Below are 26,479 nucleotides of genomic sequence, written 5' to 3'. Positions count from 1 at the left end.
TAATTATATGCAGAAAAATTGCTTTTTGATTATAAAAGATTTAGCATGCATTTGAATTTTCTGGCTCATGCAGAAAGATTAACAGGCAAAAATCACTTAATTAGTTGCATATCCGTTCAGAAATGTGACAACGTTTCTTGCGTATCAAAATAGCAAGCCGGATAACCCTTACCCTCCTTTCACCATTGTGCAAGCTGTTTTGATAAATCTATACTGCCTTAAGATGTTTTACAAACAAAATAGGAATCAGTTTCCTCATTAGAATAATCAGGAAATGTTCCGCAAAGGGTATTTGTTTACAATCGGTGTCCTGACGGCGTGTTAACGTCTCTAGTATCAATGCATTACTGCATAGGACTTTGGCACAACTATTTGTTTCTGTGCAACTTCGATAAGACATTGTCAGCTATCAATATTCGTCGTGCGGCCTGCGTGGCTCCTATCCAACCGTTGAACGCATCATTTGTGATTCCACCATCGGGGATACAGTAGCAGACTCCACAGGCTGCAGGATCTACCGGCTACAAGTAAGACTCTTACATTTGCAAGTTATATTGGTGCGTTTGCTTTTTTCAATTTATTAGTTTGTTATTAAGTGTTTGATGAAACATACTGTTATAAGAACATAATATTGATTGATTTACATTTTATCACCCAGGATATCATCCACAAGAATTATTCTCATGATTACTGGATTAAGATGATTTATTCAAGGTTTTGATATATAGCGTATGTAAGAATGTATTGTTTCATATTATCATTCAGCAGGTATTTTGTATAGACATATCTTGACGTTCACATTAAACAATCAATGCCCTTGTGGATTGACGCCGATATTGCTGATAAGCCCAGCTTTAATGAATCATTTTATACGAAACGCATGTTGTCGAAAATCATTCTTTAACAATAAATATTCAGCTGCCGAAAATATAAATATTGGTTATCATTACGAATATCTATTTAATCTGTAAATAAGAGAATTCTTTCATTCCTAAAATATCTGAAGGCGTTTGCAAGTAAAACAAACGCAGTAGTTTAAAAAAAAACATACTGGTTTCATGTTCGAAAATTAAATCGAGTGCTCAATTAATCATACATACGTTTTAAACTACTTTATAGTTAAAGTTGGATTGGAATGTCGGAAAAAAAGAGGTCATCACATTTTAACCCATTTAAGCTGTTTCCATGTCTTCTTCATTAGGTGAATATATTATATACTACTCAAAATTTGATAAGGATCACTTAATTAGTTATTTATAAAAACTTAACCAAATAAGCATGCTTATTTAATTTCAAAGCATTAGTTTTATTCCTTCGTAGGCCTCTAGAATGTTCGATTATTTTGATTGTATTGCTACCAGCGCGTGCACGGGCGGCACGGAAAACTGCATACCCACGAAATAAGGCATTTTGGCATACATGTAACAACTTAAACATGTGGTCATTTCTTGTTTTTCGCTTCGTGTATTCGATTTTTTCCCGGACCATCTACCACATTGTGTTTGCCAAACAGAAGACGTTTAACTCCTGATGAAATGCATGTTGGCATTGTAATGCTGGTGACAGGGTTGTCTCAGAGGACTGTGGCAGAACACCTGAATGTGTCACAAAGTGTAGTTTGCAGGATGTGGAATCGTTATCAAACGAATGGAAATCGACATGGTGGTGGTCGTGCAAAGGCTACATCTGACGTTCAGGATCGTTACATTGCGGTTTTAGCCAGACGTTACCGCTTTCGTAACGCCACTTAGTTACGTAATGACTTCCAGAACGCCACAAACGTAAGAGTTTCAACGCAAACCATCAGAAATCGTTTGCATAGTGCTGGCTTGATGGCACGACAACCGGCAATTCGCATCCCATTGACCCGATACCACACCCAAGAGTGTTGGACTGGGCACGTCAACACGTTGGATGTACGTTAAACGAATGGACCACAGTGCTTTTTACAGACGAGTCAAAGTTTTGTATTGACTTTACAGATCGACGTTCCAGAGCGTGGAGGGGACGTAATGGACGTTTTTCTCCAGCTTGTGTCGCCAAACATGACCGTTATGGCAAGGGCTCAGTCATGGTATGGGCATGCATGGGAAAACAGTCTTACACGTAATTGAAAACAGTACGTTGACGGCTGTTCGTTATTGTAACGAGATCCTGGACGTTTATGTTCGACCGTATGCAGGTGCAATCGGTCCTGATTTCATTCGCATGGATGATAATGCGCGCACACACAGAGCAAACATCACAAACCAATTTCTGGAAAATGCTATCATCGAGAGAATGGACTGGCCAACTCGTTCCCCGACATGAACCCGATCGAACATGCCTGGGACATGCTTCAGAAAGCTGTTTCTGCTCGTCCGGTCCAGCCAACAACGGTTCCTCAGCTCAGAACAGAGCTTCATGAGGAATTGGCCAGACTCCCTCAGCAACAGCTCCGGAGGCTTATCAGCAACATGCGGAGGCGATGTCAAGCTGTTATTGAGGCTCCTGGACATCACACACGCTACTAACATTGGTTTAAGAAAAGTTCAAAGATATTCTGTTGACTTTCTAAATTTGTTGACAACTTGATATAGGCCTGATTTTGTCCCCTATCATGTTTAGGAGTCCGTTACGCTTTCATAGAATTGGTTTGGTACTGATATCTTATGACATTTGAAACCTGAAACAATGCCATTTGATAACATTTAGTGTTGATGTATCGTTTTCTCGAAATACGTATGTACTTTATATTAAAAAACATGATCCCTATCAAATTTTGAGTAGTATATATAACGATATAAACCAAAGCTCGATTCCGAAGAAACTTATTTCAGGTTTTTATCGGCGATTTTTAAAGCCGATATTCGATTATGTTTTCAATAGAAATAAGTATGGGTATTTTCCCAAATGTTTTTTTTAGTGAAGAAGTTTTGTTTGTAAAACCATATTTAATTGTTGTCGCAGTCATTAAAGCCCACAAACAAATGGTTCAAATAATTTCGAGTGTATCCAACCTACTTAATTATTAAAAATGAAAAACCTTAATTTTGTGAAAAACGACACAAAAATACCGTTTTCCAATGGTATAGCTCGTTTCCTCCTCAAAAACGTAAACAACTTTAATGTTTTGTTTTACACTACAGCAACAAGTATACAAATTATTTTAATCAAATTTATTTACATTCCAAGATTCATCGATCGCTTTAACATTAGCAACGATTGTTTCATGAACCAGTCTTATTTCAGAAGTTTCTTAACCACGCCCACTATGGCTGAGGGTCAGATGATGACGCAGAAATGGCAGATTGCTTTCAAACTGCTCGACTTCAACAAAGATGGCGTCCTGTCCGTTGCCGACAAGGATGCGTGCAAGGAGGCTTTTAAAGCCATCTTTAAGCCGGATGAGGCCCAAACAGGAAACATGATGCAAGAACTGGATGCTTTCTGGGGGAAATCGCTATTCCTTGACGGGCCGGAAGACTGGTCTCGGAGTCTTACACTGGACGATTTCATTGCCAGCAGACGCTCTCTCTTCTCCTCAGACAGGGGCATCATACACGAGATAGTTAAAGGGGCCACCACACATCTTGTGAAAGCAGCGAAGGTGACTGGAAAACGGACATTTAGTTTTGATGAATTTAATAATCTACACATGGCGGCGGGTCAAACGGACGAGAATTTTATCAAGACGATATATGACACGATCGGAGCCGACGCCGACGGGAATATTCCTGCGGAAAAGATAGAGGAATTCTACACTGAACTAACGATGGGCTCAGACCAAGAGAAACATGACCGCTATCTTTCCGCCTTCGCCGCTGCTGGCTTCGTGTAGTGGGGACAGCGGAAGAGACTATCGGACTTATATGAAGTGATATCAATTCAGCGTTATGATCCCGATATATAATTATCAATCATGCGTTTGCTTTCCTGAAAATAGAGACACATTTTGTCAAAATGTTGCTTAATTAGACTTTACGAACTCGCTTTATAAGAAAAAAAGCTTTGGTCAATGTATATATGTATATATATACTTCCACGTTCCGCTAAAAACGATATCATATTTGTATAAATAAAGATGTACTTAATTCACTTTGTTTTTGTTCCAATTAGAACATTATTCAATTTTTACAAGATGATTACATTATACACATCTTATAAATAACATTGTGTTGTTCCATTTGCACTAAGTACTTCTATGTTCCAACTGACTTCAACGAGAACGCTTTTCAACCAAATTACGACGTCATGTCTGTAAAACTGCAATTCTTACTGATAACGCATGGATTTTATTGGAGGCCGATAGGCGATTTTCTTGGTTGATAGTCAGGGTGGGGAATCACATGTGAAATATTTTAGATTTGCTTGTATCTTAATGATGCAATCCTTTGCCAAAATTTCACCATTGCATAGTTCTACAAAAATCTGTCAAGTTATTTTTTGCCAAGGTTTGCACCATCAAAATTCAAGCAAATTTAAAATATTTTACACGTGTAGAAGCAGAAAATAGCATAGTCTTTTTTACGCTAAGAAATATTTTTATATATTTTCTGTAGTTAGAAATTAACGTCACTAACTTGTTTGTTTACATCGGTTGAGTCCCGTGGTGACCACTGTGAAAACCCCTGTGAATCCACGTGATTCCTCACCCTGTAGGTGTCTTATTTTAAGATGTTTAGAAATCATTTCAAGACTAACTTTTTTCCCTGTAAACGCATTTCTTTACGTTTTTTTTATTTATTTGATATATATACCGCAGCTCATGTGCCTGTTATAAGTTTGTAAGTAAATTTGGCTGCTGGAGTATTTGTACGGGAACTGTTTCCGAAATACGACAGACGAACACAAATGGTTCGGGCTAATTTTAGTCGAGTTAAAAGAGCAAAATTAATCGATGTCACAGGATCGTTTTGTACATTCTATCCGTGGAGAATTTACAGCGTCTCATATTTAACATTCCAAGTACCATAACACGCACAAGCAAGAGTCCAAGACACATATCATTGTTGACAGTGAGTCTGGCAATCCTTAAAACAAGCGTATATTTACACTGGTCCAGACTGGCTAAAATACACCACTCGAGCTTTATGACCTCTAGTGCAAGCATACAAATCCGATCTGTCTAAATATGTGTTGTTCACACGCCTAGTAATAAGTCCTAGAAAATAATTTCAGAACTACCGACCCACTGAAAGGTCCTGGTCTCGAGGAACTGCCCCAGTGGTTGGAAACCTTTTCCTGATGGAAGAGGTTGTTTAATCTTTATTACTGTAGACCAGATGTGTATGCCAAACGACCCCTTTAATCCTTAATTGCACGATTTGAAAATGGTAATAGAAAAAGAAACATCCAAGCTTTGCGTGTTAGTTTGCATACCGCGTTTTGATATTGATTCCTTTTTTCTTGTAATATTGCCTCTGTTGTATATTTTAACAATTGTTATACAATACATTGTTGACAGCGGAGGTGGGGGTCTGTCATTTGTAATACACAAAACAGTTGTCATTAGCTTGTTTTCAATTGTTTTTACGCGTGGCGCTGGGACGGTTCGGGACCCACTCTTGGTTTCAATAAGTTGAAAAAATGGAAATATACAGTATGTCATACTTACCTAATTTGAATGTTATCGCTACTCACCCCAAACCTTAGAAAATTACTTGTTCTTCGTAAGCAAACTGCTTGCATAAAACATTGCGTATTGATTTTCATGTTAATTACAATCACCTCGCAAAGTAATTAGCTAACACAATATCTGCTGCTTAACAAAGACTGGCATTCAGTTAAATTTGCATGTTATGCCAAAACCTATTACTAGTAATACATGTTTCTGGATTATACACACACTCAGGCGTGCCTAGTTGTGATTTTCATGACCATAATAGCGTTATGATATAACTGGTCTCCATCTATACGCAATAATTACGGGTGAAGAAAAGTCTAAGAAGCTTGAAAAAGCTCCGTAGTGGCACGATACACTGTACTGAAAAGAAATACTGCACCGTTATACTAAGAATACTTCAGTATGTTACATTTTGGAACGAGCCGAATGCAAGTATAATTCACTTGGTAGTATTTACGACACAACTGAACATAAAGCTATATATGACTATAACCAATGCCACCCCATCACCTATTAAAAATTGATGCAACCAAATCTAGCTACGATACAAGCTTCTCATATACACCACCAAATAGCTTAGTAAACACAAACGCGAAGTTTGCAGCAGTTTAACGGAGAATTGTGGCATGTTTTGTTCGTTATACCTAATGCATTTTTTTACCATTTATAGAAATTGTATGTGAATACCTCGATATACTTGTGCACATATGCAGAACAATCCCTTTTTAAAAAGAGATTCGGCAGGAATGCCTTTGAATTGGCTACATAAGTCAGTATGATTAACAGCGAAGATTTACGTAATTGTACTCCAGTTCAAACATGTAACACCGATATTGTATATCAAGCGCAGGGATCATGTAAAACACAAGGTATGCGCGTTTCATCATTTTACAATCTGTTTTGTTTAGCGTATTGTCTTTACATTTCAAACGCAGTAAACAGGCATCAGTTTCCTCATTAGAATGATATGAACACGTCCAACAAAGGGTATTTGTTTACAAACGGTGTCCTGTATTTCAACAAAATCGCATTTGTCAAAGTATCTGGTACCAATGTTTGGCCCAAGTGCGTGATTCTATGCAACTTTAATGAGACAATGAAAGCCATTAATATATTCGTCGTGTGACCGGCGTGGCTGCTATCCAACTGCTGAACGCATCATATGTGATTCTACCATCGGGGATACAACATCAGGCAACACCTGCTTCAGGATCTACCGGCTACAAGTAATTAAGACTCTTGTATCTACAAGTAATATTGACTGTGGTTGTTTGTTTATTTTTTTCATTTGTTCTTTAGTGTTTGATGAAGCATAATGTAATTAGAACATCATACTCGTATTGATTGAATCACCAGGGATATCATCTACAAGTACGATTTGTGATTGCTGGGTTGGATTGTATTTATTTTTTCAAGGTTTTGATGTGTTGCGTATGTAAGAGAACATACTGTATTGCCTTATTTTTGCAATCGTTATTTTAACGGAAAACCTGACTTTCAGAGTGAATAATCCTCAAAACTCGCGAGGAGTAATTCGTCAATATCAAATTTGTTATTGCCCTCTGAATTGATAAGCGCGTCATACCAATGATTCAAAACCATAACAATTGACGACTATTCTTTTATTCGAGCGAAGGTTTCGATTCCCTTTCTTTAACAATCAATATTTAGCTGCACAATTTGTGTTTATTATGATGAGAATTTATCAAATATTTAAATATAAGGATCGAATCAGTTCCTTAGATATCTGAATGGGTTTGCAAGTAAAACTGACAAAATCACTAGTTTATAAATGCATACTGGTTTTATGTTCGGAAATTAAATCGAGCAATTAATCGTGCATACGTTTTAAACTACTTTATAATTAAAGTTAACTTGGAATGTCGGAAAAGTAGAGGTCATCACATTTTTACCCATTTGAGCCGATCTAATTGTTTGTTCATTAAGTAAATGTTTTTTTTTTTAAAAGCTATATAAAGTTTGATTCCGAAGTCAATACGATTGTTTCATAAATCAGTCTTATTTCAGAAGTTTCTAAACCACGCCCAATATGGCTGAGGGTCAGATGATGACGCAGAAATGGCAGATTGCTTTCAAACTGCTCGACTTCAACAAAGATGGCGTCCTGTCCGTTGCCGACAAGGATGCGTGCAAGGAGGCGTTTAAAGCCATATTTAAGCCGGATGAGGCCCAGGCCGGAAACATGATGCAGGAACTGGATGCTTTCTGGAAGAAGTCGCTATTCCTTGACGGACCGGAAGACTGGTCTCGGAGTCTGAACCTGGACGATTTCATTTCAAGCAGACGCGCTTTATTCTCGTCAGACAGGGCCGCCATACACGGGATCGTAAAACAGGCCACCACACATCTTGTGATCGCATCGGACGTCACCCGAAAAGGGAAATTCAATTATGATGAATTTAAAAATCTACACATGGCGGCTGGTCAAACGGACAAGAAGTTCATTAAGACAATGTATGACACGATCGAATCCGACGCCGACGGGAATGTTCCTGCGGAAAAGATAGAGGAGTTCTACACTGAACTGACGATGGGCTCAGATCAAGAGAAACATGACCGCTATCTCTCCGCCTTCGCCGCTGCTGGCTTCGTGTAGTGGGGACAGCGGATGTGCATTGCTGAAAGTGATATAATTTCAGTAACATGTATCCACAATGTAATGTTCAATTATCTATTTGTTTCTCTTCAAATAGATACATGGTTTGTAAAAACGTTGCTTTATCATTTTTTTTAACTCGATTTATATGTTTAGTCTATTTTTACTTTCACGTTCCGTTGGAAACTATATCATATCGGTGAAAAATAATGGTGTCAGAAGTCAATAGTTGTGATTGTTTAAACTAAAACATCATCAAATTTAAGCTATGGACACGATGATTATTATTATTAAACAGGTATTTTAAACTACAATGTGTTTCTCCTTATTGCTTTAACATTAGTGATTAGAACGTGTTTTCAGCGAGCGCGGAACCAAATTATGACGTCACTTTTGTTTTGTTACCTTGTAAGACTGCAATAATTATTAATTAAGCATGGTTCTTTTTGGGGGCCATCAGGAGATTTTATTGGCTGTAAATGCTGTGTTTATATTAAGATTTTTAGAACTCATTTTAATTTTAACTTCCTTACTTGTAAATGAATTTTACGAATTCTAATTTTTATATCTGATAAATCTGGCTGCTAGAGCATTTGCACGGAAAATGAATACAGCAGCATCGTTTTCTTTGGAGAAAAAGATAATAAATCATACGTCAGTTGAAACAAATAAGACCTTGTTTCCGTGGATAATATATAACAGGTCATAATTAACAATCCTAAATATAATAACACGTGTAGGCAATAGACAAATCGTTTGTCAGTGTTCACAATCACAGTGACTTGGAGGGGATGTGCTGAATTTTGACCTCTACAAAATTTAGTGACATTTTACCTAAAATAAACCTAAAATATATATTTTTCTTCAGATTCATCAAAGGGGTCACTCATACCAACTATCTAGCATAAATGACTATGAATTACGGCACTTTTGCAAAGTCAGAAAATCTCGATTTGTCTAAATTTACTCTATTTATATATATATATATTCAGCACATTCCCTCCAAGTCACTGTGATCACAATGAGCCGGGCAATCCGTCTATTGTCTAAGATACGCAACTTGAGTTTTATGACCTATTGTGTATGCAAAAAAATCCGATCTGTGTAAATATATGTTGTTCACACGTTTAGTACTAAGTCCAAAAAAAATCCCGACCTAGCGGCCCACTAAAATGGTATTGGTCTCGAGGAGTTGCATCAGTTGTTTTTCGTGCTGGAAATGTTTTTTTAATAAAACCAGATGTGAATGCCAGATGACGCTTTTAATCCTTAATTACACGAACCACCAAGTAGTTTTATAGCAGAACACCCTCATAGCACGCAAGGGTCTAGGAATACAATGTTATTGAATTTCTTCACGAATTCCTATTGACTAAAACAATGGGCAACACTATTTTGCCCATTTAAGCTGACTCCATGTCTTGTTCATTAAGTAAATGTATTGTATGTAACTATATAACCCAAAGCTACATTCCGAAAATTATACTTCCATCTTTCTTTTCCTGGACGTACTGGAAGACTGGTGTCGGAGTCTAACCCTGGACGATTTTCATAGACGCTCTCTCTTCTCGTCAGACAGGGGAGGGGTGGGGGTGGGGGGTAGTCATACATAGGATTGTTAAAGCGGTCACCACAAAGCTTGTGAACGCATCGGACGTGACTGGAAAAGGGACATTAAATTTTGATGAATTTAAAAATCTGCACTTAGCGGACGGTCAATTGAAGAGAGATCTTACACTGAACTTACGATGGTTTCAGACCAAGAGACACATAGGCTTGCACGAACTGATAGAAATTGAGGGAATTGTGCCCGCATTTCCAAGTTCAGTTGTTATTTGTTTGTTTGTATCTTATTTATGTTATAGTTTGTCTGTATACCATTTAAATACATGTATGTTTGAAAACAAATGTGTAATTGATAATAAGATGTACATGCTTACATCAGAATATGTTATGTTCTAAAAAAGCGAGACGTGTTTGCTTTTGGAATTTGTTTTGTACATTATTGACTATATCTAAATTTGACGAACCATAGGATACAAAATCATATTGGTAAAAATAAAGGTGAAAAGGTTTACTTTGTTATTGTTTAAATTTCAACATTGTTCAATTTCATGACGATCATGATAATTTTATACATATCTTACAAACTACATTGATTTTTTTTTTCTTATTTACTCTCAGATAATACACAAATACATAGTTTGCTGAAACTGAAACTGAGTTGACCTATATCTGTGCATACAACCCCAACTATGCATGTAAATCATTGTCTTTGACGGGTTAAATTGTTCATATACTTGACATGGGTACCTGAATTTAAAACTTATCCGACTTTTTTCGAACATCGCAATGCAAGTTTTCTAAGTATCAGGTAAAAGTGTAGGCTCCATCGCTTTACAATGCATTGGTCTGAGTTGTGTCCTACTATTCAGATTCAACAATAATCTATGATTGATAAGGACAAACACGTCTAGTGTGCACTTAAGGAAGTACATTATTAATCAATGCAACAGAATCTTCCGCTTTGGCGAATAAGATAATGAATCATACAAAGTTTGAAAAACAAGACGTGGTATCCGTGGAGAATATATAACAGCTCATATTTAATATTTCCAAGTTCTATAGGCAAGAGTTCAAGACGCATGGCATTATTCCTAGTTGGTCGGGTAATTCTTGAAATAAGCGTATGTTTACAGTAGTTCAACGGATTGCCCCAAAATACGGAACTCGATTTCATGACGTCATGTGAGCACAATTTCTCGAAATAGTTTTAGCATAACGACCGTACCACCCTTATTCCATTTAGCCAAAAAACTTACTAAATATTTACTGTAAAAACAAAAAATAGTTTATTGTGATTATCATCAAAATAATTTCATTTACAAGTCTTCAAAAATGAGAATATTACACAAATTATAACAAAACCAATATTGTGAGCTTAGCTTCATCCTGTTATAAGGGACTTGATCGAGAAAATAGGGGATAAAATACCCCAACTCGAATCGCATGACCTCTGGGGTAATAAAACACACGACATCATCTTTCAAATCTATGCTATTCTCTTCAGTAGTTTGAACCATTTTTCCGAATGTAAATGATTCTTCTGTATTTTCTTTTAATCAGACGTGACATGAATTCCAGACGACCACCTTTAATCCTTAATTACACGAGCCTGAAAGTATTTCCATAGAAACACAACCTCGCATCACGCAATACCTAGCAATACGAGGTACTGGTATTTCTACACGTCAACTACTTAACGATTAAAGAATCGGGTATCATAAAAATAAATAAAAATAGTCTTAAACAAGTATATCATACAACTGCATTGCGAGAAAAATATGAAGTATTAATTACTTGTACAATTCAAAGAGGGACACCGTATGCAGGCATTGATTGCTGCTGTTTTCTACAATTGTTATCTCTTTCCAGTTTACTTTCCGCGAAGATTTATGAGAAAAAGCAAGAGATTGTTCTCGATAAATTCTACAAAAAAGTGCAATGCTGTTGTTTATTCAAACAGCAGCATGAACGTGTTTTATTGAGGTATCGATGTTCTCTTTGTTTCGTCAATTATTATCATTGACAAGATTATATAACAGGGGCCGTATCATTGGTGAAAGACAAACAAACAAAAACATCTGGCTTAATTCCTAGGTTCTACATCGATATAACGCTGTACCGTTTCGGAACGAAAGACTTGATTGCATATCGAGGGCGAAAGCAAAACGATTATGATGTATGATTATTAAATAACGAAGCGGATATAACCGTTTCACTTTCGTGCCTAGATATACAGTCAAAACCCGTTTTCTCGATATTCCAGGGACCGGCCAAAATACTTCGAGCCTCGCGAATATCGAGCCAAACGGGCGTCTTAACTTAGAGTAAAAAACATCGGTCCTTGAAATCAAGTTCGAGCCAACAAGGAAATCGAGCCAAGCGATATCGAGCCAACGGGTTTCGAATGTTTGTACATATTTAGAACACGCTTCCAACATGAATGACGCAACGCCATTGGTCCAGGACTGGTCCCATATTTTTAGACTATCTGCCCATGCGCGCAAGTATTCTTAAGACCGCAAACTCCCAAGAACTACTTCTATTCATGTCGTTTTAACCCATTTTTTGTCTCAATGCGCTCTATGTTAAGTAGCAGAATGACGTCGAAACCATAAAAATAGATTATCCGAGTATGAGTTCTTGCTTGTTCGGCTATTTCCGCGCTGTATATCTGTATTCCGGCGTTTTATTTTTAGCAGAATATACCTATTTATAGATCGTTATATTTATCAGATTAGTGTGGGTCAAAATAAAAGATGTTCTGGTAGGAAGGTAACATACTGATATTCACTCTGAGTTCAGACCAAGATGTTTTAGAAATTATTACCGACCGCAAGTGTACCATCGCCTGCAGGGTTTGTTATTATAACCTTGTGTGACCATGAAGCACGCTTATTTGTAAGGGTGTATTTCTAATATAACTTTTATGAGATAAGAAACAAAAATGATTGTCTGAAAGTCAAAATAGTTGTATCCCAGGTTTCGCATTGCTAATGCTTCAAATACTATGATTTGCCTGCTATACAAAAACAAAATACTATTCATTCTATGATTTTTAGGCGTATATTTTTCTAATAAGATGTTCACATTTTTTGCGATAAAGCTTCGTTCCGGTGTATTCTTGGCATAGTTTTGGACATTAGCCTTTCAATTTATTCTAACACACATTCCCTGATACGACAGTGAGTTATGCATACTTTTGATGAAGAAAGTAGTGCGGATTTAACCTGTAAAACACCCAAAGACTGCGAAGCATTCATAACAGCACTAGTATTATTTCTACACAGATACTTACATAAAACATAAACATTTATTTATCAATAATACTTGAAAAGGCACAATCATATTCCCATTCTTAGAACAGACAATTTCCGATAATCTAGAAATAGTTTCAACTACATTTACTGACTGATTTTCTAAAAATAGTTTCTACATACATTAACTGACCACATGTTTACGCTCATCGCGGGAAAACGACCATCTGATAAGCTCTGCATTTTCAATCGGATAGGAATAATTGCTAAAGTTATTCGTAAAAATAAAATCATTTTCCTTAAACAGTTAAAACGTGTATTATATGTTCATAAAACTTGCATAACGTATGATATATAATCAAAGCACTGAAAATCTTTAGAAGCGATTGAAAGGGGCATGCATTGTAAGGGGCGTAGCCAGCGTTACGCACTTACGCATGTGCGTAACATTAATTTGAAAAATGAAAGGTCGAGGGCTAAGCTAAAAATTGATATCAGAATAAAAGGAAGAGCAGCCAAAGTAAACGTTGCTTCCCTGTGATAGATAGCTTTCTAAGCCGAAATCAATCACTTGGTAACTACAAAGTCGGCGGCCTCGAACCCATTAATCCCTTCAAATACACCTCAGAGCTCAACATGTTCGTTCCATTTTCCATTGTTTTCCACTGGGTAGACCCCCCCCCGAACCCCCAACCGGCTACAGGGATATTTCCCATCCCCCCCCTTTAGTGCGTAACATTCGGTAAAGTCTGGCTACGCCTCTGATTGTATCTTTAAATACATGGGGATACGTCGACTTAAGTGATAAGCTGTGCATCTTGAATGGAATTATTGCTGAAGATGTTTGTAAAAAAATGATTTTCCTTAAACAAAACGTGTATGTTCATTAAAGGAAATGATATATGATGTATTGTATTTTCCTATCGTATGATATCTAATAAAAGCAACGAAAAATCTTTAGCATGCATTGTCACATTAAATACATGGGGAGGGGGGTTTACGACGATTGAAGTGACATTCACATAAACAAAATATCACAAGAAGCCATAAAATAGGTAAAGATGTTGTTGTTTCCTCGCCCAGTGTGGGCAAAAGCGCTCTTGGCCCTCGGCACATTTGCAGCTCTCACATATTTGCCCGCAGATAGTCTTTCATTTCCATATTGGTTCACGATTTTTTATATCGTACCAAATTGGCGTCTATTTTCCGATTCCGATGAACAAATGAAACATTTCCCCGGTAGTGTTGGCGTCTTGATTAATGTTAACAGGCTGTCGACGTGATATTTACGTTTCCTGGTTGGGAGGTAAACCGATATGGGATATACGGGGCGCATGAAACCGTATTCGGGTTCGCGCTTCGCTCTTTATGGTATCCTGCCTTTGCCCCATATATCCCATATCGGGTCACCAACTAGCCCTGTAAGATGGAATGATAGACTTAGTAATATCATGCAGACTGAGTTGAATGGCACCCTTTGTTAAATAGTAGATATATGATAAATATAAATATATTGATGTCTAGTTGTTATCTAAACGTCGAGATATAATTGTCAAGATTTAAAAAGTATGTGTTATGGACACTTAAGTACGTCATTTGCTTGATAAAATATGGAAAGAAATGCACTTAAGATACTACAATAAATAATATAATACATGTACGTTTCTATGTAGTCACATTCGACGTGTATATTTTATGCGAACAATCACCCTGCGAATGTTTACTGAAGTTCTGATCTTCAAATGATGAGGGGTTTTTTCTCGAGATTGAGTGACAATAACATTCAATTGTTGATTATTTCAAAGACGTTTACACATAAACACAAAAAAAATCAATGTTACAGTTCAACTAATCATTAAGATATTTAATTATGAAAGTTTCCACTAGGTGCTAATTATCCTGATCTGTTTTTAATTGTGACTATTTCACAACGTAAGTATGAAGGACTAAAAATACCGCATTGAGCACACACGGAAGTAGCGTTATCAGATTTTGTTTTCGCTCGATCATCGGGAAAATACCCTAAAGATAAGCTGGTTTAAAATCTCATTGGATTTACCCCTGTTAAGGTATTGCAGACGACTTTTCAAAAGTTTACTTCCTTATTTCATAACCTCATGATAGGTTGGTTTATCGATCAATTTCCAATCACCTTCAGATGGGATTTTACCTATCCAATCCCGTGTACTGAACTTATCTTAAAGTTAAAAGTGTGCCATATCACTCAAGTAAATATTGTTCGATATCTTTCAAAGACTTAACATTAGGTTTTGCCTTTTACATATCTTATGTTAGTGAATGTAAAACGTTATTTAATAAAGAAATTGCTACAACATGCAATTTCAATAATAAAGCATTTCATTTCCAATATAACATTATTTTAGAATTTACCTATAAGTGGAATAGCAAAATGGATACTTTTGGACATCCTTTAAAACTCGCAGTTACTTTATGTTGTCTTAGTACCGTATTTATACTAGTGAGAAGCACGTGTACCACGGATAAAAGAGGCTTCACACAGACCTATGCAAGCCTTACTGAGGTACACTACTTGATGTTTCGAGACTGCGTCGCGGCGTCCCATATAAACTTGAGCTTCAACGCCATTCAGGAAATCAACAACGAATCCTTCTCTATACTGTGGAATGTTGAGAACTTGGATCTCAGTCATAATCAAATTCCGGAAATCCCTCCGTCAATTTTCTATTCAATGAGAAGCTTGACATATTTGAACGTTTCTCATAATAACTTGACTACGTTACCGCTGGACTTTTTCGGAAATAAACCAAATCTGAAAAAAGTGGATCTGTCTTCGAACTTTATAACACATATCTCACTTCACGTGTTCACAAAATATAACCTTCCCTCGATCAAGGAAGTTGACCTCAGTTTCAACTTGCTAACGTCATTCGAGCCCTGGGCGTTCGCGAATACCTTGACGCCTATCCGCGTGTTGAACCTGACCCACAACATCATCTCCACGTTCACCAACAACGACAACTGGAACTACACCTCTAGAAGTGTTTACGACTTGGTGAGTTACTTTATATAACGTTATTAAACTTTATTGATCGTATGTGTTTACGACTTGATGAATGACTTATATTTCTTTATTGATCGTATGTGTTTACGATTTGATGGATGACATATATATCTCTTTATTGAACTTTATTGATCGTATGCGTTCACGACTTGATGAATGACTTATATCTCTTTATTGATCGTATGTGTTCACGACTTGATGAATGACTTATATCTCTTTATTGAACTTTATTGACCGTATGTGTTCACGACTTGATGAATGACTTATATCTCGTTATTGATCGTATGTGTTCACGACTTGATGAATGACTTATATCTCTTTATTGAACTTTATTGATCGTATGCGTTCACGACTTGATGAATGACTTATATCTCGTTATTGATCGTATGTGTTCACGACTTGATGAATGACTTATATCTCTTTATTGATCGTATGTGTTCACGACATGATGAATGACTTATATCTCTTTATTGAACTTTATTGATCGTATGTGTTCACGACATGATGAATGACTTATATCTCGTTATTGATCGTATGTGTTCACGACTTGATGAATGACTTATATCTCTTTATTGAACTTTATTGATCGTATGCGTTCACGACTTGATGAATGACTTATATCTCGTTATTGATCGTATGTGTTCACGACTTGATGAATGACTTATATCTCTTTATTGAACTTTATTGATCGTATGTGTTCACGACATGATGCATGACTTATATCTCTTTATTGATCGTATGTGTTCACGACATGATGAATGACTTATATCTCTTTATTGAACTTTATTGATCGTATGTGTTCACGACATGATGAATGACTTATATCTCGTTATTGATCGTATGTGTTCACGACTTGATGAATGACTTATATCTCTTTATTGAACTTTATTGATCGTATGCGTTCACGACTTGATGAATGACTTATATCTCGTTATTGATCGAATGTGTTCACGACTTGATGAATGACTTATATCTCTTTATTGAACTTTATTGATCGTATGTGTTCACGACATGATGCATGACTTATATCTCTTTATTGAACTTTATTGATCGTATGTGTTCATGACATGATGAATGACTTATATCTCTTTATTGAACTTTATTGATCGTATGTGTTCACGACATGATGCATGACTTATATCTCTTTATTGAACTTTATTGATCGTATGTGTTCACGACTTGATGCATGACTTATATCTCTTTATATCTCTTTATTGATCGTATGTGTTCACGACTTGATGAATGACTTATATCTCTTTATTGAGCTTTATTGATCGTATGTGTTCACGACTTGATGAATGACTTATATCTCTTTATTGAACTTTATTGATCGTATGTGTTCACGACTTGATGCATGACTTATATCTCTTTATATCTCTTTATTGATCGTATGTGTTCACGACTTGATGAATGACTTATATCTCTTTATTGAGCTTTATTGATCGTATGTGTTCACGACATGATGAATGATTTATATCTCTTCATTGAACTTTATTGATCGTATGTGTTCATGACTTGATAAATGACTTATATCTCTTTATTGATCGTATGTATTTACGATTTGATGAATGACTTATATCTCTTTATTGAACTTTATTGATCGTATGTGTTCACGACATAATGAATGACTTATATCTCTTTATTGAACTTTATTGATCGTATGTGTTCACGACTTGATGAATGACTTATATCTCATTATTGAACTTTATTGATCGTATGTGTTTACGACTTGATGAATGACTTATATCTCTTTATTGAACTTTATTGATCGTATGTGTTCACGACTTGATGAATGACTTATACCTCGTTATTGATCGTATGTGTTCACGACTTGATGAATGACTTATACCTCGTTATTGATCGTATGTGTTCACGACTTGATAAATGACTTATATCTCTTTATTGATCGTATGTGTTCACGACTTGATGAATGACTTATACCTCGTTATTGATCGTATGTGTTCACGACTTGATAAATGACTTATACCTCTTTATTGAACTTTATTGATCGTATGTGTTCACGACTTGATAAATGACTTATATCTCTTTATTGATCGTATGTGTTTACGATTTGATGAATGACTTATATCTCTTCATTGAACTTTATTGATCGTATGTGTTTACGACATGATGAATGACTTATATCTCTTTATTGATCGTATGTGTTTACGACATGATGAATGACTTATATCTCTATATTGATCGTATGTGTTCACGACATGATGAATGACTTATACCTCTTTATTGAACTTTATTGATCGTATGTGTTCACGACTTGATGAATGACTTATACCTCGTTATTGATCGTATGTGTTCACGACATGATGAATGACTTATACCTCTTTATTGAACTTTATTGATCGTATGTGTTCACGACTTGATGAATGACTTATACCTCGTTATTGATCGTATGTGTTCACGACATGATGAATGACTTATACCTCTTTATTGAACTTTATTGATCGTATGTGTTCATGACTTGATAAATGACTTATATCTCTTTATTGATCGTATGTGTTTACGATTTGATGAATGACTTATATCTCTTCATTGAACTTTATTGATCGTATGTGTTTACGACATGATGAATGACTTATATCTCTTTATTGATCGTATGTGTTTACGATTTGATGAATGACTTATATCTCTTCATTGAACTTTATTGATCGTATGTGTTTACGACTTGATGAATGACTTATATCTCTTTATTGATCGTATGTGTTTACGACATGATGAATGACTTATATCTCTATATTGATCGTATGTGTTAAGTGTCACAAGTACGAATATTTGAACATTTATTGTTTGTTTAAAGATAACTTGTGCAGGGACTCGAACTTAAAAAGTATAATCCTGTTATGTCTAAAAACAGAGAGAGCAGAAAATGGTTGCAGTTCTGTTTCGGTCAATTGTTTTGTCTCATGTTTATCAAGATGTACTTTTTGAATGAAATTGATTACGAAAATTTTCCGTCAGAATTAATCAACCATCTAAACCATGCGCTGAGAAATGTTTTAATATATTTCCATTTTACTGGAGCTGACTGCAAAACAAAGAGAACCAGATGGCTCTGGATTGCTCATCAGAGCTTTAATGCCACTGTAATTAAGGAAAACTATTAATTAGCATGATTTTATACTATAGTGAGTCGCGTGACGTAAATGAAGAAAGTCATGCGCCCGGCGTTTGGTGATATTGTAGATAATTTATTATTTCACTGTCGCACGCTTTTTTGGGTTGCATTTTTCTCGCCTCTTTGTCTTTTTTTTTTGAAAAAAAAAAAAAATCACGAATTTCTGTTCGACGAAAATATCGAACTTTCTATGGACGAATATATATGATATCACAGTATTGGTCAAGATAAAACAAACTTGATAGAGGACGTTTATCCGACGCTTAATATCAACTATTTAAGATTTGATTAAGGCGTTTTAGTAAACTACTTCGTTGAAATAAGATGTTGTTTTATTTTCAGGCCAGTACGGATCTTCGCTGGAACCAGCTGGTCACTTGGCATGACAGGTACCTAATGCAGTACAAAACCGGGCCGGGAACCATAGAGGCGGCGCTGGTAGAGCTCCTCACAGACTTTCGCGAAAACCCCATACACTGTGACTGCAATTTCTACAACGTGAACGTCGTTGTCGGCCAGTCATTTTACAAATACAGCGATAATCCGTACCTGAAGTTGAAGTGTCATTCCCCGCCTGAACTTGCTGGTAAACATATATTTATTGACGTATTAGAGAGGGATTTGGTCTGCAATATAACCGACAATTGTCCATCTGGTTGTTTGTGCCAGGAACAACCCGCTGAAAATAGGTTTTACGTTGACTGTCGCAATTTGCATTTGAGGGAAATGCCTAACACTCTACCGGAGACAACTTATGACAAATATGTTTTACGTTTAGATCACAATGAAATTACAGAGTTTAAGAATGTAAGCTACCTGAGTAAAGTCGTTGAAATAACAATGGCTAATAATTCTTTGGCCGCGCTACCCGAGTATGCCATGGCAACAATTGCAAAGGATGACGACGCTGATGTTGACTTCAGGAATAATCAGATTCGAACAATTCCAGTTAGTACACAGAACATCAAGTTCGAGAACGCCTTGTTTGATGGAAACAATCTTGAATGTTCTTGCGACATGCTGTGGATGGTCGATTGGATCAACCTGGCGCCCAACCACGCTGATAAAAGCTTAAGCTGCACGTTCGAGGGTAAGGTACACACGATTTCGGAGTTGGACAGAGGGACGCTAAAATGTGATGACCATAGCATCATAATCATCATAGTCATTCTCTCTGTAGCGTTAGTCATTGTGATCGGATTGTTAATCACCGCCAAACGGTGTCCGTACGAGACAAAAGTTCTCCTGTACAAGATGTTACGAATCCACCCATCTGACAAGTATTTGGTTGACAAAATCACCGACATGCAGTACGATATGTACGTGTCCTTCGATAGCAACGACATTCACGTCAGGCAATGGGTGAAGAAAATATTATTCAAGAAGTTAGAAAATGAGAAGCCGTTATACCGTCTCTGCACTCCGATCAGAGACGGACAAGCGGGTTCTGAGGCGGAAAGTCGGATAGATCTAATAGACAAAAGTAGAAGACTTTTGATTATCTTAAGTAGAAACTACGAACATCATCGCTGGAATGATTACGACTTGTGTCACGCAGAGAGGCTGGAGCAGAACGAAGGAAGGGTGATGTTTATTGTGTATGATGAGGAATCTATGAAAAAATCTACGGAAGAACCATTATGTTCCAAACTTAAGGAGAGAAAAGTGTTCAATGTCAACGATAAGATGCTGTGGTCAAAGTTACGATATGAACTCCCTGTGAAACCATGCAAAAAGACTCCAACAAAAACTGCACGGGAGCGACACCAAGATAAGTTTGACCAAGATATGTACCAGGTTTAGAATTAAACATGATTTCGATAAATAAAAATAGCCGCTTCTAAGTTATCAGACAGTATTACAAGGACATTCGAAAAATTGCATATCCAGTACAATAACTGACCATAAAAGCACCCCCAATGTTAATTTTATATTCATAATGACCCCATTTTTATGTTTTTGTGCAGAAGGAATATAAACAAAGCCCGAACATATTACAAACCAAATGTTTTTTCGCCTATATGATTATAAAGTACATTCGAACCGCGTTGGCTTGAACTCCCAGGGACCGGCAAAACCACCTCGAGCCTCGGGATATTCGAACTGATTGGGAATGCTTACCTTCAGTTTATAGAAATCGGTCCTTTACATCCAGTTCGAGCCAACGAGGAATACGAGCCATGCGTGTTCGAGCCAACGGGGGTCGATTGTATGTAATTAGACGTCTGATTTTAGTTGAAAAAATAGCAAAAAATACAAACTTCAATTCTTCTATGTACGAGTATATTGTACTTTTTGTCATTTATTTAAACATAAATAATCAGCAAGCGAACACCTTTCAAATAATATCAGAGTTATATGGGGTCAGCATGTATCAAAATGTAACATAAAGTTTAATGGCGCTTTCAGAGAACTAGCTTATTTGTGGATCGGATTCCTTAAAGATGCGCTCTTACTCCCAAATAAGATTTTAATTCAATTGTTTTATATACCAAAAAAGGATGAAAACAATGATTCCTATGAAGGATACCGATTCCAATTTGAAAGATAGGTGCAGAAAACACGGTATTTCTTCCATTATGAGACCATAGTAGATCACAGTAAATCTTTTAGGACCCACTAGTCATTTAATATTTTTACGTTTTTTGCTATTAATTACACCGCCACAATCTTGTTATCAGTTTTGTTTCATAAATGCATTGTTTAGTAAGTAGTTACTGGTTTATCACTCAAAATTTATGTTTGTTATACATGTGTGTGTATAGATTTTGAATAAGAGTGTCACTTTAAGCAATAACATGTAGATGGCATTATATTTGTTAACTTTTTATACTTTATATTAATTTTATTTCATTGCGTGCATGTGTATATTTTGTCAAGAATGTAAACAACCTAAATGCAAATGTGTTGTGTGTTTCAAAATGATATGTTTTTGTGATATTGCAAACAGTTTTATATGCATTTGATATATTAATTAACATAATAAATCAATTTATAATTCCTGTGGTTTTAGTTACTAAGTGTGAGACAATCAATACCAACATTAGTTATGATCATTTTTGTTGAAGGTATTCAGATCACCAGGTTTAAGTTTGTTTTTAAAGAGAATATGAAGTCATGCCGTGCATCCCCTGATTGATTTGTTAATTTGACTTTATCTGCCCGCGCCTATGGGTTGTATAATGGCTTGACCCCCGCCGTGACGAAGACACGATATAAATTGTTTTAAAATGCCATATGTTACATGAGAAAGAACTGACTGAAATTCCCAGTCAAATCCGGATATAAGAAGACTTTAAGAAGCAGCGTGAGATACAAGCTATCCGGGTTTAATACCCTTGCTCCTTGCGAAGAGACCTCTTGGTTCTTTCACGTGCTCGATATAAAGCACCGCTAAGTGGGATAAAACTTTCCTAGGTTCAACCAGTAATGTTTTACTCTGAATCCCCAGTACTACCCATTGAACGCCGAACTCTAGGCAACGAGGCTACTGGTACCACATTTTAAAGTCTTTCGTTTTTATGCGAACGGGGTTTGAAACCACGACCTTCCGCCCCGAAGCGAACGCTTTACCACTGAGCTATCCTCTCACGAGTGCATTTAATATCCAACGGGACATGAGTTGTATGTGACTGCAATTTTAAATAAATCGCGACTACTCAAATATAAACGTTGAAATCTAAGCAATAGTTCCACTGAAGATAATTCGACTGAACAATTGGTCTACGGTGGCGAGTTCGACAAACGTATATTTTTTATCTCGTTAAAAGGACTTAGTAACTCGTTTAAATGACTTATCTAATTCATAGTTAAACATGTATACACCAAATCTTGCGCCTCCTTACCTAGAGACGGTGCATTACATCGACACGGTGTGTTACATCGACACTGTGCGTTACATCGACACTATGCGTTACATCGACACGATGCAGACACGAAGCGTTAAATCGGCACTATGCGTTACATCGACACGATGCGTTACATCGACACGATGCGTTACATCGACACGGTGCGTTACATCGACACGGTGCGTAATATCGACACAATGCGTAACATCGACACGGTGTGTTACATCGCCACGGTGCGTAACATCGACACGATAGGTTTTATCGACACGATGCAAACACGAAGCGTTAAATCGACACTGCGCTACATCGACACGGTGCGTTACATCGACACGTTGCGTAACATCGACACGGTGCGTTACATCGCCATGGTGCGTAACATCGACACGATGCGTTACATCGACACGATGTGTTACATCGACACGATGCATTACATCAACACAATGCGTAACATCGACACGGTGCATTACATCGCCATGGTGCGTAACATCGACACGATGCGTTACATCGACACGATGCGTTACATCAACATGATGCGTTTCATCGACACGATGAGTTACATCGACACTTTGCGTTACATCGACACTAGGCGTTAACATCGACACAATGCGTTACATCGACACAATGCGTAACATCGACACGGTGCGTTACATCGCCATGGTGCGTAACATCGACACGATGCGTTACATCGACACGATGCGTTACATCGACACGATGCGTTACATCGACACGATGAGTTACATCGACACTATGCGTTACATCGACACTAAGCGTTAACATCGAAACGAAGCGTTACATCGACACGATGCGTTACATCGACACTATGCGTTACATCGACACGATGTGTTAAAATCGACACGATGTGTTTAATCGACACGATGAGTGAAATCGACACTATGCGTTACATCGACACGATGCCTTACATCGACAAAGTGCGTTACGTCGACACGGTGCCTTACATCGACACGGTGCGTTACATCGACATAGTGCGTTACGTCGACACGGTGCCTTACATCGACACGGTGCGTTACATCGACATAGTGCGTTACGTCGACACGGTGCCTTACATCGACACTATGCGTTACATCGACACGATGCCTTACATCGACACAGTGCGTTACGTCGACACGGTGCGTTACATCGACACGGTGCCTTACATCGACAAAGTGCGTTACGTCGACACGGTGCCTTACGTCGACACGGTGCCTTACATCGACAATATGCGTTATATCGACACGGTGCGTAATATCGACACTATGCGTTATATCGACATGGTGCGTTACATCGACACAGTGCCTTACATCGACATGATGCGTTACATCGACACTATGCGTTACATCGACACTATGCCTGACATCGACACAATGCGTTACATCGACACAATGCGTAACATCGACACGGTGCGTTACATCGCCACGGTGCGTTACATCGCCACGGTGCGTAACATCGACAGTTACATGGACACTATGCGATACATCGACACAGTGCGTTACATCGACACGAAGCGTTAAATCGACACTATGCGTTACATCGACAGGGTGCGTTACATCGCCACGGTGCGTAACATCGCCACGGTGCGTAACATCGCCACGGTGCGTTACATCGATACGGTGCGTTATATCGACACAATGCGTTACATCGACACGATGCGTTACATCGACACGATGCGTTACATCGCTACGGTGCGTAACATCGACACGGTGCGTTACATCGCCACGGTGCGTAACATCGAAAGTTACATCGACACAGTGCGATACATCGACACAGTGCGTTACATCGACACGAAGCGTTAAATCGACACTATGCGTTACATCGACACGGTGCGTTACACCGACACGGTGCGTAACATCGCCACGGTGCGTAACATCGCCACGGTGCGTAACATCGACACGATGCGTTACATCGACTTGATGTGTTACATCGACACAGTGCGTTATATCGACACGATGCGTTACATCGACACAGTGCGTTATATCGACACAGTGCGTTATATCGACACGATGCGTTACATCGACACGATGCGTTACATCGACACTATGCGTTACATCGACACGGCGTTACAACGACACGATGCGTTACATCGACACAGTGCGTTATATCAACACGATGCGTTACATCGACACAGTGCGTTACATCGACACAGTGCGTTACATCGACACCATGCGTTACATCGACACGATGCGTTGCATCGACATGATGCGCAACATCGACATGATGCGTTACATCGACACGGTGCGTTACATCGACATAGTGCGTTACGTCGACACGGTGCCTTACATCGACACGGTGCCTTACATCGACATAGTGCGTTACGTCGACACGGTGCCTTACATCGACACGGTGCGTTACATCGACACTATGCGTTACATCGACACTGTGCGTAATATCGACACTATGCGTTATATCGACATTGTGCGTTATATCGACACGGTGCCTTACATCGACATGATGCGTTACATCGACACTATGTGTTACATCGACACTATGCGTGACATCGACACAATGCGTTACATCGACACAATGCGTAACATCGACACGGTGCGTTACATCGACACAACGGTAACATCGACAGTTACATCGACACGGTGCGATACATCGACACAGTGCGTTACATAGACACGAAGCGTTAAATCGACACTATGCGTAACATCGACACGGTGCGTTACATCGACACGGTGCGTTGTATCGACACAATGCGTGACATCGACACGGTGCGTTACATCGCCACGGTGCGAAACATCGCCACGGTGCGTAACATCGCCACGGTGCGTAACATCGACAGTTACATCGACACGGTGCGATACATCGACACAGTGCGTTACATCGACACGAAGCGTTTAATCGACACTATGCGTTACATCGACACGGTGCGTTACATCGACACGGTGCGTTGTATCGACACAATGCGTAACATCGACACGGTGCGTTACATCGCCACGGTGCGTAACATCGCCACGGTGCGTTACATCGATACGGTGCGTTATATCGACACAATGCGTTATATCGACTTGATGCGTTACATCGCCACGGTGCGTAACATCGACACGGTGTGTTACATCGCCACGGTGCGTAACATCGACAGTTACATCGACACGGTGCGATACATCGACACAGTGCGTTACATCGACACGAAGCGTTAAATCGACACTATGCGTTACATCGACACGGTGCGTTACATCGACACGGTGCGTAACATCGACACGGTGCGTAACATCGCCACGGTGCGTAACATCGACACGATGCGTTACATCGACACGATGCGTTACATCGACACGGTGCGTTATATCGACACGATGCGTTACATCGACACAGTGCGTTATATCGACACGATGCGTTACATGGACACTATGCGTTACATCGACACGATGCGTTACATCGACACGGCGTTACATCGACACGATGCGTTACATCGACAC

General features: G+C 38.1%; 2 protein-coding genes across 5 annotated transcripts; both read left to right on the top strand.

Moving 5' to 3' along the window:
- The first annotated feature begins 340 nt into the window (after positions 1-340).
- LOC128246566 (uncharacterized) lies at positions 341-9,768 on the top strand. 4 transcript variants are annotated; one of them, XM_052964843.1, is made up of 2 exons: positions 341-527; positions 7,634-9,768. In XM_052964843.1, exon 2 carries the CDS (start codon positions 7,656-7,658, stop codon positions 8,220-8,222), a length of 567 nt encoding a protein of 188 aa, XP_052820803.1. In that variant the 5' UTR covers positions 341-527; positions 7,634-7,655; the 3' UTR covers positions 8,223-9,768. The 4 variants fall into 4 exon arrangements, with proteins under 4 accessions (XP_052820803.1, XP_052820792.1, XP_052820797.1 ...); XM_052964832.1 differs by lacking the exon at positions 7,634-9,768 and adding an exon at positions 3,232-4,077 and having other exon boundaries at positions 366-527; XM_052964837.1 differs by lacking the exon at positions 341-527 and adding an exon at positions 6,752-6,831.
- A 5,498-nt stretch (positions 9,769-15,266) lies between these two features.
- On the top strand, positions 15,267-22,218 carry LOC128202663 (toll-like receptor 2). Its single transcript, XM_052903701.1, has 2 exons — positions 15,267-16,076; positions 19,561-22,218. The coding sequence occupies exons 1-2, from the start codon at positions 15,453-15,455 to the stop codon at positions 21,019-21,021; spliced, it is 2,085 nt and encodes a 694-aa protein (XP_052759661.1). The 5' UTR covers positions 15,267-15,452; the 3' UTR covers positions 21,022-22,218.
- Positions 22,219-26,479: the final 4,261 nt, after the last annotated feature.

The sequence above is a fragment of the Mya arenaria genome, chromosome 2 (assembly GCF_026914265.1).
Source record: "Mya arenaria isolate MELC-2E11 chromosome 2, ASM2691426v1".
NCBI lineage: Eukaryota > Metazoa > Mollusca > Bivalvia > Myida > Myidae > Mya > Mya arenaria.
This window is presented reverse-complemented; position numbering and strand designations above follow the sequence as displayed.

Bases quoted from the DNA above. Each gene is read 5' to 3' on its own strand.
- LOC128246566 (XM_052964843.1), top strand. From the start codon at position 7,656: ATGGCTGAGGGTCAGATGATGACGCAGAAATGGCAGATTGCTTTCAAA.
- LOC128202663 (XM_052903701.1), top strand. From the start codon at position 15,453: ATGGATACTTTTGGACATCCTTTAAAACTCGCAGTTACTTTATGTTGT. The intron at 16,077-19,560 runs GTGAGTTACTTT...TTTTATTTTCAG, and splicing joins CTAGAAGTGTTTACGACTTG to GCCAGTACGGATCTTCGCTG.